The 15590-nt window shown below is 39.9% G+C and overlaps 2 protein-coding genes across 3 annotated transcripts; one reads left to right on the top strand and one right to left on the bottom strand.

Moving 5' to 3' along the window:
- Nucleotides 1-90: 90 nt before the first annotated feature.
- Nucleotides 91-5388, top strand: LOC148088747 (uncharacterized). Of its 2 annotated transcripts, XM_087799426.1 has the most exons (4): nucleotides 91-193; nucleotides 265-387; nucleotides 3582-3735; nucleotides 3807-5388. In XM_087799426.1, exons 3-4 carry the CDS (start codon nucleotides 3659-3661, stop codon nucleotides 4441-4443), a joined length of 714 nt encoding a protein of 237 aa, XP_087655552.1. In that variant the 5' UTR covers nucleotides 91-193; nucleotides 265-387; nucleotides 3582-3658; the 3' UTR covers nucleotides 4444-5388. The 2 variants fall into 2 exon arrangements, with proteins under 2 accessions (XP_087655552.1, XP_087655544.1); XM_087799418.1 differs by lacking the exons at nucleotides 91-193; nucleotides 265-387 and having other exon boundaries at nucleotides 1971-3735.
- zfp91 (ZFP91 zinc finger protein, atypical E3 ubiquitin ligase) lies at nucleotides 5264-12414 on the bottom strand. The gene is made up of 12 exons (XM_087799404.1): nucleotides 11677-12414; nucleotides 10934-10971; nucleotides 10745-10843; nucleotides 9867-9903; nucleotides 9624-9740; nucleotides 9378-9464; nucleotides 9130-9309; nucleotides 8486-8536; nucleotides 8002-8080; nucleotides 7650-7764; nucleotides 7482-7581; nucleotides 5264-6504 (listed from the first exon to the last, which is right to left on the bottom strand). Exons 1-12 carry the CDS (start codon nucleotides 12078-12080, stop codon nucleotides 5652-5654), a joined length of 2160 nt encoding a protein of 719 aa, XP_087655530.1. The 5' UTR covers nucleotides 12081-12414; the 3' UTR covers nucleotides 5264-5651.
- Between the last annotated feature and the right edge of the window lie 3176 nt (nucleotides 12415-15590).

Genomic DNA, 15590 nt, shown 5'->3' on the forward strand with positions numbered 1-15590 from the left:
CTCTTAGCTGCCAAGTCCACTCCTCTCTTTTGCCACAACCAGGCATTTAAATGAGCAGGAGGGAGGAGTTTGCTTCTCATCCGGTTTGAAAGAAGTTTATCTCCTTTAAACTTGACACTGAAGAATGTTGTGTTGGATTAGGCTAATGTTATATACATATATTAAAGAAAAGTACATAAAGCAGTTGTGGCAGGTGAAGTATTTCTTCAATTTCAAAGTAATTTTTGTGGGAGATCATCTGAATGCATGTCATTTTAACCCTAGTGCCGCATCTGGGTCAAGGTCATCCAGTGGCTTAAAAAACAAATGTGTTTGAGGTATCCCTTGTGTTATCTCCGGGTCAAGGTGAACGACCTCCACCACTGCATATTTATTTCTGGAATCCAGGTATGTCCTTGACCAAGAGGTTTTTAATCTCTTTATCGATCTTTTTCTTGGTTTGCTCCAAACAGTCTACTGTACATGTGGCTATAAGGAGGTGTGCGTGTAACCTTGTCTCATAAAAGTAAGATAACATTTTACATTTTGTTTCATAGCTGTTGTGTTTCAAACCTGAGATTTGCTTTAAAACATGTTGTTTCCCTAAAATATTTGATCTCTTGTTCAGCATGCTTTTGTGCTTTAAAGCGACCTGTGTCTTCTCAAACTCCTAACTGTCAGATGTTTGATCCACACCTAAACCCACGCTGGTGATGGAATGCAGCAGCCGTGAGCTCTTTATTAACACCGATTACACAGGGCTGTAGGGGAATGATAAAACCTGTTAAGCAGTGGGTGTAAGAAATGTGTATATACATGTCCACATTAAAAGGTCAGGAATTAAAAACACGACCTTTATTTAATGCCTGTCACTGTAGTGTAAGGTTGTGGTTCAATATTCCTTTAACACTACATATCAAGATGATTTTTGATAAATCTATCTTTCTTAAGTGAACACTATTAAAAAAGGATTTGCAACTTGAACTATGAAAAAAACGCCTCAGGCGTAGGAATGTATTTTAGTGATTAGTGCTCCAAACCTTTGGGGCATTTAAATTGACTGCTTTTGATAGATTTAGAAGTTTACAAGGGACACATCTCAATTTAAAACAGCAAAAAAGGATCAAAACTCTTTCAACTTGCACCGCAAAGAATGCAGACATACCTGACACCCCCATGTGATCCACATCTTAGTATTTGACCATAGAAAAAAACAACTATCTGCCTCTACATTCCAGCCCCTAATTATTACAGTTGTTACATAGTTATAAGTAATAGTTACAAAAATATTATTCATAAAAAAAGGAAATTGATACCAATCAGTACAATAGAAACTTTTGTGTTGTGTGTCATTACTGCAGCTTACTACACATCTAGAAAGAGGTTCTATGGTATGGTATCACATAATAAATGAGGAATTGACCATATATACGTTCTCAAATAGTTTTTCTGGCTAATAACAGTTTACTGCATGTATATTTGTTTACAAACTTTTTTTTAAACTTGTTAGGTCAGTTTATCCTTGCTAAATTCAAAGGGCAGCATTAATATGTGAGAAGGTTCAGTTGTCTTCGCCATGGCATGACACTAAATTAAAACTTGGAAAACACTAACAATAAGCTACTTGAGGGAAAAGCTTGTCTTTGGTGTGTGTTTGCAACAAGGGGTAGTTGAAGTTGGGTCGAACATATAGAAAAGGATTTCTTTCATTACATATCGAAGGCGTCTTCAGCAAGGCTCTGTATTATTACTTTGCAAGGCTCTGTGGTATTACTCCACAAGTCTCTGTAATATTACTCTTTGAGGCTGAGTTGTTAATATTACTCCATGAGGCTCTGTATTATTACTCTGCGAGGCTTGGTGGTATTACTCCGCCAGGCTCTGTATAATTACTCCAGGAGGCTCTGTGGTATTACTGCACAAGGCTCTGTGGTAGTACTGCACGAGGCTATTTTATTACTCACCGAGGCTCTGTGGTAGTACTGCAAGAGGTTCTGTGGTATTACTCCACGAGGCTCTGTGGTATTACCCCGCTAGTCTTTGTGGTATTACACCCTGAGGCTCTGTGGTATTACACCAAGAGTGTCTGTGGTATTACTCTGTGAGGCTCTGTATTATTTATTTAAAATAAAAAATAATTGTGTTAGAAAATGAATGAATTAAAATATTGTATCACACTTAAATAAATATTTTTGATGATTTTAAACAAATCTGTTTCCCTGCAAGGATTTACTAAATGGATTTTGGGGGGCAGGGGTACATATAAGAACAAAACTAGTTTTGGAACGACGGGGACACATTTTATACAGATTTTCTGGGCATGTGTAGCAACTTATTCCAACATGCACAACAATACAGAAGGAGTGGCAGCTCTTTGACTCGGTTTTTGCTCATCAAGGCATTGTCTTCGATCTAGTGATCTACTTTGGGATTACAGATCATTGGGCAAGTTGTGCAAAATAATTAAAATTCTACCAACTGAGGTTGTAGAAAACAGATGGCCGTGAACTGCAGTTAACTCCAATATTGGGTTGAACCGCTTGGTGGCGCTGATTGACTCTTAAGAGAACATTTTTGAGTTTATGAGCTAAGAAGTGATAGAAAGATTGAGAGTTACGTAGGCAAATCCTAGATATGGCGAATAACTTTTAATAACATAGGCGTAAGAATTTGAAGAAGTAACCAGAATTTGAGGTAATCCCCCGTGAAAGAACAAAAGAACCATTTTTTGTCCTCAGATAAAACCCTCTGTGTCTATTTATGCGACCCCCTAGAGTTCACATACAACTACCAAAATGATCTGGAATAAATATTTCTGGTGGCTAAGAATTGTATTATTAAACTTCTATTCTAAATATTCTAAATATTTATAGTCGACTTTTTCCTCCTGCTATTCTTTATTTCGTTTTTGCTTTTTTGAGGGTCTAATTTAAGAAAACGTGTTTTCAATTTTATGATTTTAAATTGAATGTATTTAAAAAGAAACATTACACAATAAACTAATTAAGCTTATTCGCTGAATTTTATGGTGTCATGGCATAACTCAACTTTATCCTTTGCTTTTGATGTACTTACACAATCAGAATTAGAAACTTTTATTGCCTGTGTTGTATTTTTGTGGTTTCAGTTTATTTTTTAAAAGGGCAATGCAGTTACATTAAAAAAGATGGCTGCACCAGATTTAGCACAATGCTACTTTCCATCTATAGTCCTCAACGAAGATGCAGAGTTTACATAATACATCACATACAAATAAAGCAAAAACACAATAATATACAAAAACACAGAACAATCTAATAGTGTCAATGATGGCCAAATACCATTACATTACAGAATAGGAGAGACAACACCCAAACAGAGCTATAAGAAGACAACCAAGCAAAATATATAAAATATAAATAATGTTTAAGTTGTAAGTTTTCCGATCATAATTAACCTCCTTTTAATCATCATGCAGTACCCTGTAGTTACACACTCGTGTACAGTAGGTGGCGATATACACATTTTGAAATCGTATGCGAACTACTCTAAATGTAGAGAAGAAGAAGAAACGGGCTAAGTCGCTAATGGCTATGTTTTCCTCTCGATGTGAACGAATATAGTTCATCTGCACTTCAATGTGAGAAGGTTCTTCGAGCAACGTAAGGTTAGAACGAGCCGAGGCAGAGACGGAAGCGACATGAACTCTCTCGTTGGGTACGGAGTGTCTTCGGAGTCTGACAGTGATGCTGAGGACTCGAACGTCGCCGAAGACAGGTTTGCTAACATGTTGTGTTTTTGATATTTTCAGCATTTTTACTCAAACGTTTGACCTTTTCCCCCCACAGAGGGACGAGTGTGGACGCGTGTACATCAACTGTAAAACGGTCCAGGAACTTTCTGTTGGAGGCAGATTCTGCTTCCAGTGGGTCAGATGGAGAAGCAGACCCTCATGAGGACTTGAAGCCACCAGCGTCTCTAAAGAGACCCTCTGCCCCACAACAGACCAGTCTTCCTCCACCCTTCCAGAGTCATGTCTTGCCGAACAAACTCCCGTCTCCAGTGCTGAGCGCCAGCTCGGACAGCAGCGTCTTCGCGAACCCCTTCAAGGCCCAGGCGGAGCAGAAGCTCAGTGCCCTGCAGAAACACGTCCCCCTCACCATGCAACCCAAACCCTCCCAAATCGGTGGCAAGAGGATCTGCGTGTCCTACAGAAAAGATGGGAGGTGCCGGTTCGGGATCAAGTGCAAGTTTGCGCATGACAGCGACATACAGACAGTGGCGGCCACTTCTGACGCCGCTTCATCCATGAACCAGACCACGCAGGAGACGTCCAGTGAAGCTGCTGGGTCGCACCAGATGGAGGTGGACACTCAGCAGGCGAGGAAGAGGAAGGCCGGACTGAGTAACACACTGATCCCCCCGAAGCGTGCCATGAAACAGTTCGCCATCCAGAGGGACCGAGAGCGGCTCCACATGTCCTGAAAGATTGTCAGTGAAATAACACTGAAAATGGATGGGCAAATGTGTAGATGTTTATTGTTTAACAGAAGACACTCACTCTACCACAGTCTATGTCATATCTACATACATCAGTGCTGGCTCACAAATGGCTTTTTAGAATCAACTTTTTTTTTTAGGTGGTTCTTTTGCATTTTCTAGCGATTATGTTCATGAATCCACACTTGCATACGTTTATTACTTTACCTCCGCTAATTGAGTTTTCTACACTGTCATGTAAAGCACCTGTCGGCCAATCAGATGTTTTTTATTATACAAGCACGTTGTACCTCACTTTGAGTCAAACACATCAATTCAAGGTTTTTTCCATCTAGACTTTGTTGAGGTTGTGTAGATGGGAAATCAAAGTAAAATGTTTAAAGAAACCACAGAATCTTATCATTGACATTTTAAAGTCAGGATTTGCAGTCGTTTTAATTGTTCCAGTGCTTCTGTGACGGATGAGATCAGTGCCTATTTTCTGTGACAACCCTCGTCACTTAAGTTACCAAATGCATTTAGTTTCCTCCAGATACTCCATCCTTTTCTGACATGTTATGTCAATTTACCAGTTGGTGTCTTGAAATAAAATGCATTTGAATTAAGGAGTTCAACACCACAAAATAAACGGACCGACTCTTTCCGACAGACTCACACTGAAGTGGCTCAAAGCCCAATTGTGTAATTATCCACTGTGACAAGAGAATCAGCTGGAAAACTATGTGTAGAAAATATTGGATATTGTTTCACCATCTTATCCAGAGCCTTCAGACAAGTCACTAAAAATATGTGAACACTTGACAAATTAATTTAATATGCAACTTCTTCCTAACTTTTATTGTTGCCCTTGGTTAAGACTGTTACACATTTGTCTTGCAACCTTGTAAAGTGAAGGTTTTAAATGTACACAATAAATGAACCTTGATTCTTGCCGGATTCATTTTGTTGTTGGTGTCAGAACATACATTATGTTGCTACTTTCCGGTGAGAGCCGAGTAGGTTAAAAGCTAGTGACGATCCAAGGAATGTTATGTACAAAGGCAACAACTTGCACGGACCAACATTGTTTCCCTGATTATTCTTAAACGCTACCAAGGAGGCCATTCAAAAGGAGGTTATATGCTCATGACCCCACTTCTCTCTTAAACATTTATACAGTATATTAGGTCGTTAATAAAGACGCGTCACCGCCCTCATCCCGTCTGCTGCCAAACCACGTTATTGTCCCTCACCACCTCAGAGCCAGTTGGCTGAGAGGATGAGGCCAACACAGTGTTGTCTAGAGTGAAGCAGTGGTTGGTGGCTGTGTGTTGGGTCGTCGTCGTGGACAGGATGGAGGGGCTGGAGCTCTGCAGCTGCTGGGAGGTCGTGAGAATTTGCTGAATCTGAGTCTGTGCCTGGCTCACAGGCTGGAAGGTCATCTGCAGGATTTGTCCCTGACAGTGCTGCTGCGAGGTATACGACTGAAGAGGCTGAAGCTGGGACTGCTGCTGGGTCACCACAGAACCCGAGTGGAGGGTCAGGTGTTGCACCTGGCCCGCCGGTGACTGCTGAGCTTGCACAAACTGAACAGGCATCTGCAGCTGCAGGTGAGTCTGCTGCGGGTTGTCGGCAGGTGAGGGGGGGTCGATAGGGGAGAGAGATATTGTCACGGGAACCTGCATATTGTGGAGGTTCCGGTCTTGACCCACGACGACGACTTGGTGTCCCACCTGGGTCACTGTAGCAGGGTCCTCCTGGCCCACAGGCTCACTCTGCACCTCCTGGCCCACTTGCACACTAATGACACCGGGAGGCATGGAGTTCCCGGGCAGCTCCAGCAGGGCAGCAGGCGTTGTGATAAGTGCTCCAGCGTTGGAGGCCAGCGCCTCAGCGATGAGGACCTCGGGGTGACTCTTGGCTTTGTGTGCCACCACGCAGTCCTTCTTCTCAAACTTCTTTCCACAAATGGAGCAGGCGAACTGGTACGTGGCATCGGCGTCGTGCTTCTTCATGTGCCAGTTCAGAGAGGCTTTCTGGCGACAAGTGAAGCCGCAGATTTCACATCTATGAAGAAGACGAGACAAATCGGTGGAATGTTAGTCCAGAAAAGGGTTAACCTTTGGATTAATGCACGTGTTCAAACCTTCTGACCAAAGCAAGTGATGGGTAACAAAGACTAACTACTGTTTATCAACAGCTACAATACGTTAGTCTGCTAGAATTATAGACTGTACATTGGATATTTGGATGTTTAGGGATGGAAAATGGAAACAACTCCATCTTTATCATCCTTTTACAGAATTCCCAAGATGAGGTTTTTCCACTTGTGTGTAGGCACATCAACAGCTGACTGCTATGCTGGGCTGACTGCAGCAACGATGCAGCATAAATAAAGTACATTAATTACTTAGTTACATTTTGTAGTCTTTTGTACATTATTTTAGACTTCTGCTATGCTACGAGTTCCCTATCAGAGGATCGATGCAACTGTTAAGATAGCCGTGGATTTATTTCTTTACCAATTAAAATTAAATGCACTGGGAAAAGGTGAAGAAGGGACCTTCTTTACAGGAAAAACAGAGAGTAATGCGTATACTACTGGTTTAAAAATGGCAGTCTTCCTTGAAATATGTTTCCGTTAAATCATGTTTTGTGTCTGTTTTGTCACAACATACTATTGTACATAGTATTGATTGTGGTTAATGGAAGAAATGGCAGATAATTAGGGGTTTGAAAGAAACATTCTGGTAATCTTTCTTTTTAATCTGATAATATTACAGCCTTTTTTTTTTATATAAAAAGAGAGGCTTCACAAATGATATCTTCTTAAGCCAAACCTTAGCTAAAAAGAGTATAAATATGTCATCAGAAAATCATGTAAGTGGATGTCTCCGCCCCACAAACCATTCTCTAACCGGATGTTTTGCTTTTATGAATTTATCACCAATTGAAATCTTTGTAAATTAGGTGGAGTAATAAAACAATACATTCAACCTACAAGTTACACATATAAACATAAACCACCAGAGCGGCAGACTCACTGAAGGGGCTTCTCTCCTGTGTGTATCATCCGGTGCACAGCCAGGTTGTGGGAACTCTTGAAGGCCCGAGCGCAGAACTCACAGATGTAATCCCTCTGGTCTAAACAAAAAGCCATGCTCAAATACGAGAATGAAAGGTGGATAGGCAAGACATTTTTCATCCCTTACCTGTGTGATGCTTAGCGTGCCTGAGCAACTGTTTCTGCAGCCGGAAAAGTCTCCCGCATGATGGATGAGGACAAACATACTTCTTTTTGAGCAAGTGCTGGTATTTGATGTGATGCTGAAGAGAAGACAACCATAAAAAAACAGTTTTAGAAAGTGAACAAACACATGTGCAATATCTCAAGTCTCATTATGTCAAAAACAAATCTGGTTCGCATCAGAAAAACAGCCAAGACTTAGGAAGTTATACTTTAAACATTCGCGTTGAACAAATGAAAGCAAGTAAAGCAGGTTTCAATGAGGTGTGAATGTGAGTTCACATTAAAAATATGATGTGAATATTTTCCAGACCAACCTGTAGGTAGCGAGGATGAGCCAAAACTGTGCCACATCCTTCAATCTCACAGCGAACATACTGCACAGGGGGCTTCTTCCTGTTTGAGCAAAGACATCCGTGTCGTCATAATAATTACCAAACAGCTGCTACACTAAATATTAGAAAAGCACTGAGACATTGAAACCCTCCACCAGAAAACACATTGAATACATTCATGAATAAAACATGGTATACAATCTGATCAATTACATGACTTTCACAGCGAAAACTATATCCTAAACTGTGTCCAGAATACCACTTAAATCGATCACTAACTGATCCAATTTCTAACGATCATAACTTTCAGAATTCCACACAAGTTTGACTTAAGACTGTTAATGAATAAACAAACCCCATCTAGGCAATTAACATCTACTTGTTTTTTTTGGGCAAAATAAAATCGAGGAACTATTGAACAAATTTAACACAAATTGCCAACCTCCGTTTAAATAATAAGGCTTACCTTCTTTTTGGTAGTCGAGGCGTTTTATCATCTTTTTTCCGTCGACCTCTCCTAACACAGAGCAAACAGATGCTATTAAACGACATACCAGTGTGGATTTTTCCACCGTAATGTAACCGTGTCATCTTCACATTACACAAGATGCCCTTCGTCACTCTGTTCATAACTTTTAGACATAGAACTTCTAGGCCCAGCCAGGACATTAAGGGGGTCCCGTTTGTTTGGCTTAGGATTGGGTCGCTGCTTTTTGCACATGACGTGGTTCTATTGTCTTCATCAGACCGGGACCTTCAGCTCTCGATAGATTGCTTCGCAATTGGGAAATTGATGGAAAATCAGCACCTCCAAGTCTGATTTCATGGTTCTTATTTGAATTGGCCATAAGGACAGGCAGATCCACATAACTGCTGATGCTGCCCCGATCTATGGTGTTAAAAAGAGTCAAGCCAAAAGGCAAAGCTTTCTATGAACAGGTCGTCGTCTCTACTCTCACCTATGGTCATGGGGCAGTGACTGAAGAACAATATCACAAGAACAAGTGGCAGAAATTAGAGTCTCTCCGCTAATTTTCACTTTATAATACAAAGTGCACAAGTTTGTGGGTAAAATTGATGAGTCTGTTCATTATATAATTCTTAGCTTACTTCCTCGGTCCATTAGGATCATCGACATTCTCTTCTTCCAACTTCAGTTCCTCCTCCACCATCTCCACATGGTCTGAACCTTCCACCTTTATCTCAGCTCCCTCATCTTCCTTCTTAGGGGCTTTCTTTTCCCGCTCTCTCTGCCTGAGTGAGCCTTTTCGCTTTGCTGTATTGACATCCCTAAAATAAAGGACAAATTCAATAAATATTTGTTCGGATAGAAATATTCAATCTGAATGTTTCCAAACCTTTCGGCATTTGGGTCGTAGCTCTGATCGTTCAGGTCATCTGGAAAAGGAAGGTCTTCATCGCTGCTGAGGGGCTCATCTGCAACACTGATAAACACAAGAAACATGAGCTTTTTAAACCGAGAAAAAATTACCTTGTCATAAATATTTCTAATATTGTGCTGCAGTTTGGCTGAATTTTGGCAAAATGACCAGCTTTATTGAACAGCATGTTGGTGAAATAAAAAAAAATTAGACCACACTCACCTTGGACTGGAAAGTGGCTGAAAGTCTGGGTCATTAGGGTCGTCCTTAAAGTCAGGACCTTCCTCCTCCACCACAGCAGGTTCAGTGACATCATTGGCTTTCTGCTCCTTCTTTTCCCTAACAATACAAGAAAAGGTCCAGGACAAATGAAAGTTAGCCTTCATAGCAGGACCATAAAATTAATTTTTTCTAAAATATATTTTTCATATTAATACTGAATCTTGCATATAGCAACCAACTTACACTTTGGACTTCTCTTTGACTTTCAACTCTTTATCAGCTGTTTGGAGACAAAATAAAAGTTATTTCTTATTTACACATATTATTAAAAGTATTATTTTGTTGAATACTGCATGGTTCCCAGATATAAATCGAAGTTTATTTAACAATAACAAATAAGCTATAAAATTGGAATGCATTTAAAAGCAGGGAAGTCATCAATAATGAAACTTTAGGATATGTTGTAGGGGCATGTTGGGCAGACAGATTTTAAATACATTTATTTTTATTGGCAAATGAAAGTATTTGGTTGACACCGTCGTCGTCGTTATACAATTCTACAGTAAATAATTAGACAATAAACAATTTACCAAGGTATAATTTAAACACTGACGAACATAATAAAAGGATGGTTAGAGTCATCTCTCTGAGAAATTGGTTATTTCTCCATTCACTCGCTCAACTTCAGTCCTATGACAACATTTTTAAATAGCTGTACCTCCATGGTGATAGGTTTGTAGAATGAATGCTCATGATGATTGATGTATGAGATATACCATTTATTTTATTAAAACAATATTAAGTACTATAAAAGTACTTTATTTATAGCTAGATATACGTTACTTAATTATTATCCATTGGAAGGTTCCTTTGTGAAATTAGAATAATGTAGATTAAAAGATGACAAAAAAAAGATTTCTTAATAAATTGCCAATAAGTACAAAGAGTATAATAGGGTGTCTTAATATACCCACATTGGAATTTGTTCCACAACTTTTTGAACAGAATATAACAGTCCAAGATGACTGTTTATTATGGAAAAGACTATAACAAATAACCAAAGAATAGAAGATAGAAAATGACAAATTTTAATCCACATGGCTTGACAAAAAGTGACTCACTAGCTTGGTTTTCTATTCCTGGCTCAGTCTTAAACACAGGCTTGGCAGTTGAAGGTTTGGACGTGGTCTGGGTTGGGGGCCTTCTAAGGGGTAGTAGTGCTGTTGAAATGGAGCACACATTATACCAGACAGTAGAATGCAAATAGAAAACACAATCAGAATTCTTTTTTTTTTAAATTCTTTTATCACCTTGAGCATTTGATATCGGTTCCTTCGAGTCATCGGAGCTGCAGAAATAAAAAAGGTATTTACTCAAGTTTACCATCCTACATTTATTTTCCACACCATTCCTCTATTGAAAGTAAGTAAGTAAGTAAGTAATTTTTATTTGTATAGCGCTTTTCTAGACCAGGGTCACTAAGTGCTTAAACAATCAAAACAATATTCAATAAAGTATATATTTTAAAGATCAAGATAAAACTGATAACATAACAGGAGTTCCAGAAAATCAAGGAAAAGCCTGAACAAATAAAAACGTCTTAAGATGTTTCTTAAAGGAGTCAGTAGACTCCATCAAGCGCAAAGAGAGAGGAAGATCGTTCCAAAGCTTAGGAGCAACTGCCTGAAAAGATTTCTCTCCTCTGGTCCTGAACCGTGTGCGAGGAACCATCAGTAGATTCTGATCCACAGACCCCAGAGCCCGAGCTGGGGTGTAAGGCTGGATCAGATCAGTGATGTAAGGAGGAGCCTGACCATGAATAGCTCTGAAAGTAAGAACCAGAATTTTAAAGTTGATCCTGAAAGAAACTGGAAGCCAGTGAAAACGATTCAATGTATTTTCACTCCACCCTCCTGACAGCAGGGAGGGGACGCACCGTATGGAAGGCGTGATCCTGACCCACGCTGACTTCCACTAAAGTGTTCCTCTACAAAGCCTAATGTAAACAATGTCCTCGTAAGATTTGTTAGAAGAGCATCAGGTGAAAACTCACTCTGTTCCTTGAAGGCAGTCAGTCGCCGCTTCACCCCCAGCCTCTGCCGGACCCGCGGGGTCAACCGCTTTCTTGCGCCGGGGATTGGAAACTTTCCTCCGCTTGCACGCGCCACTGTCCGCGTTCTCCTCTCCATCCCCGTCGCTCTTGGCGTCCTTCAGCCACGCCGGCACAGCCCTGGTCGAGCGGTCTCTCAGGACCCGCCCGGAGCTGTGCTGCTGCTGGGCGGCCGGAGCGCCGTTTACGTCAGTCGCCGCCGCCGCACCTGACCGAGAGCGTCCGTTCCTCAGCCCCCTCCGCGGCGTGTCCGGAGTACTGGGGGCCGGGGTCTGTTCCGCGGCCTTGTCCTCCGCCATCTCTTCTCCTTTATTCACATCCTCAGTTCGCTCGCTCGTGGGTTCCATTAGCGTCTACCGAAAGCGATGCTTCTCAGATCCCAGCGGTTAGAAAGATGGACGCGTTTCGAGTGAAAAGACGTGTTTACTGTGAGCGGCCTTTGACAAACACCGAGGCATCTCTGGGTGCGTGGGGCTCGTCGCTAATTTTATACGTTAAATCATCGACGCGAGGTCGAAAACTTTTTCTTAATGATCTCTTCGGCAATAAAGGGATATCATTTTTAAAGAAGCAGCTACTATTTTGGCGTTCTTAAAGCTATAGTAAACCTACTTATTCTCGCGGCCCTGGAGCGCCACCATCTTGTACGCTTTGTTGCGTCTCCTTTAAGCCAAATACAAACGGACGTTACGGGCAGCGGTGGCCGTAGATCTACAAACCATTAAGATGGCGCATATAGACCGACTTTGTAGGGCGATGTTGTTTGTAGATCTATGAAAAGTGACAGAGGTGCTTGTAAAATGGTGCTCTGGGAAGTGTAGTTTACACGGAATAAACAGCCAAATATATATCGGTCTAAATGCGTATTCGCGGTGCATGTTTTTTTTTTTTTAAATCATATCTTCGGAGCAATGGTTAAAGCCTCCGTTATTTTTGAATACCGGATGTTTTATCGGATGGGAAATATAGAAAAAAATTGCATTTCACGACGCTTACAAAAAATCTAAAGGAGTGAAATCTAAAATGACCTGGCTTTAATTTTTTTTTTATATATATTTTAAACAGACTGTTTAATGGTAGACGAGTCTATTAGACGTTTCTATTTGTTCAGGCTTTTCCTTGATTTTCTGGTACTCCTGTTGTGTTATCAGTTTTATCTTGATCTTTAAAATATATACTTTATTGAATATTGTTCTGATTGTTTAAGCGCTTTTTGACCCTGGTCTGGAAAAGCGCTATACAAATAAAAATTACTTACTTACTTACTTATTTTCACTGTTCGAATTTTAACCACTAGGTGGCAACAACCGCTACGACAACAACTACTAAAAGCGACCGTCAGACAGACAGATATTCATTCATTTTAATTTGTAAGTAATTTCTACTACAAATAAGATCTATCTACATTTATCTGAACAAGTATGTTCTTGAAAAACAAGAAGAGAAAGGACACACAAGTAAGTAAGTAAAGGTTATTTGTACGTTTTAAATCCTTGGTGTGGATGAAAAACTCAAGCAAATCACACCGATGGTTTTCTAAAACTCACACATTGATCCCAACTCCTCCCAGTTCTTCTCTGCCTCTTCCATAGTAACATAAACCTGGACCAGTTACAGTATTTAATAAAATACATTTGAAGTGTTTAATAGCTAAACGAGGGGGCGACATAGCTCAGATGGTAGAGTGGTTGCCTGCAGTCCAAAAGGTAGGTTCAATCCCAGCTCCAGACAAGCTTGTGTCGTTGTGTCCCTGAGCAAGACACTTTACCCTGATTGCTCCTGATGGTGGACTTGGCGCAAGTGTGCAGCCTACCGAATTTCCCCTCGCGGGACTAATAAGGGATTCTAAAGGGAGATCCAAAGATTTTTCTTTTTAAGAAAGTAAATAAATAGCATTTTCATTAGGCTTGTTTAGTTTTGCTACATTTGACACATTAAGGTTGCTTTTTTTACTAAATTTTACTAAATTACCTAATTTGCATTCCATTTATGTGAGTTTGAGTTAACAGTTTTCTACTTTTCCACTTTATAATATGTTAAAATACATTTTTTAATGTCCAACTCTCCCAATGCTGCATCCAAAAGGAAACACTTCTATCGATCTCGGTATTTGGGAACAGTAACAAAGATTGAGGGTTCAGAGGATCACTTTTAATTTTTGGGGAAATAGCAATGTATACAAAATAATGTGCACTCCATTTGAGTTGCTATGCATCAACGCATAAGTATACTTCAAAACATTCATCCTTTTCTTGCCATTAAGTGTGCTCAATTTGATATTATTTTAAGAATATAGGATGGAATTAGTATAAATAAAAGTGTGTAAAAATCTGTAATTTTGAAAATATGTATAGCCTTTTTTATTCAATATAAAAATGAAGATGAAAACATAAAAACTTATAGATATTCTTCTTCTCCTTTCGGCTGCTCCCGCTAGGGGTCACCACAGTGAATCAACCTCCTCCATTTAACCCTGTTCTCTCTCAGACCAACTAACTTCATGTCCTTTTTCTCTACACTCATAAACCTTCTCTTTGGTCTTCCTCTTGAACTCCTGCTCGCAGTTCCAACCCCAGTATCCTTCTACCAATATATCACTGTTCCTCCTCTGTACATGACCAAACCATCTCATTCTGGCCTCTCTGACCTTATCTCCAAAACATCTAACATGTACTGTTCCTCTGATGGACTAATTCCTGATCCTATCCATCTTCGTCACTCCCAAAGAGAACCTTAACATCTTCATCTCTGCTACCTCCAGCTCTGCTTCCTGCCTTTTCCTCAGTGCCACTGAGGAAAACCGCATAAATGCAGAGGGTTGTGTAAAACCTGTTCCAAAACCAAATAAGCACATTTTTTATTTTCATTTGTTATTGAGAAAATGTATTCTTGGTTTATTGGAATTCGAATATCAAACTCTAAGTGTAAAAAAAACATTATTTTGAAAATGTTTTAGATTTTCTCACTCAATCAAATTCAACCTTTCAATATACAAAATATTTAATTGAATGATTCAATGAGAACAAATCCCACATTTCAATATAGAAATAATATAAATTAGTTATACAATGATACTTATTCTATGCTTAATATAATTAAGACTGTATTTCCTGAGGAGGCTGGGGAAGTTTGGCATGTGTACAATGATCCTCAGCAAGAGCAGCCTGACCAACTGCATCACCGTGTGGTGCGGCGGCACTACAGCCATGGGCCGCAAACGCCTGCAGAGTGGTAAAGACCACTGAGAGGATGACCAGGTCTCCATTGCCCTCTGCATTTACCACCTCAGAGTCCACAGGAGAGCTGCCGCCATTAAATAGAAAGGGCTCAAAATAATGCATTTGGCTATTACAAGATCAGAGTGTACTACAGTGGAAGTGATACCATGCATGACGCTTTTACATTTTTTCGGATAATGACAAGCTGTTAAAAAGTTGTGGTCTTTAAAACTTGAAAAAATATCTCTTCTTTAACTTCTGTTGAACGTGTGTACTCACAGTAGGGTTATTATTTGTGTAGGGTTATGTATGTAGGTGTAGATGTTTGTGTAGGGTACATAGGGCTCCAATTGTTGAGTAAAAATGATGAATAGTATATAGCATATGTTTGACATCTAAGTGATAGAAAAACGATTAACGTCTGTATTGTCTGTCGTATAACTTGTTTAAAAGTTTGACGTTAGCTGTAGACTGAGGTTACTAGCGAGTAGTATGCCACAAATGAAAGTGTTGGAAAAATTATAATTCTTAATTGTAGTGTTTGAGACTTACCTATAGAAGTTCAGATTACAAGTCTGTATTTGTAGATTCTGAATAAAATCATGGTTTGTAAGAATATTGTTGTTCCCGTTACTATAA

This window comes from Callionymus lyra, chromosome 1 (assembly GCF_982586985.1).
Source record: "Callionymus lyra chromosome 1, fCalLyr1.hap1.1, whole genome shotgun sequence".
Taxonomy (NCBI): domain Eukaryota; kingdom Metazoa; phylum Chordata; class Actinopteri; order Syngnathiformes; family Callionymidae; genus Callionymus; species Callionymus lyra.

Coding starts and splice junctions, on each gene's coding strand:
- zfp91 (XM_087799404.1), bottom strand. CDS start 12,080: ATGGAACCCACGAGCGAGCGAACTGAGGATGTGAATAAAGGAGAAGAG. Junction 9,741..9,866: donor GTCAAAGAGAAGTCCAAAGT/GTAAGTTGGTTG, acceptor TTGTATTGTTAG/GGAAAAGAAGGAGCAGAAAG. Junction 6,505..7,481: donor ACAGGAGAGAAGCCCCTTCA/GTGAGTCTGCCG, acceptor TCTTCTTCATAG/ATGTGAAATCTGCGGCTTCA.
- LOC148088747 (XM_087799426.1), top strand. CDS start 3,659: ATGAACTCTCTCGTTGGGTACGGAGTGTCTTCGGAGTCTGACAGTGAT. Junction 3,736..3,806: donor TCGAACGTCGCCGAAGACAG/GTTTGCTAACAT, acceptor TTCCCCCCACAG/AGGGACGAGTGTGGACGCGT.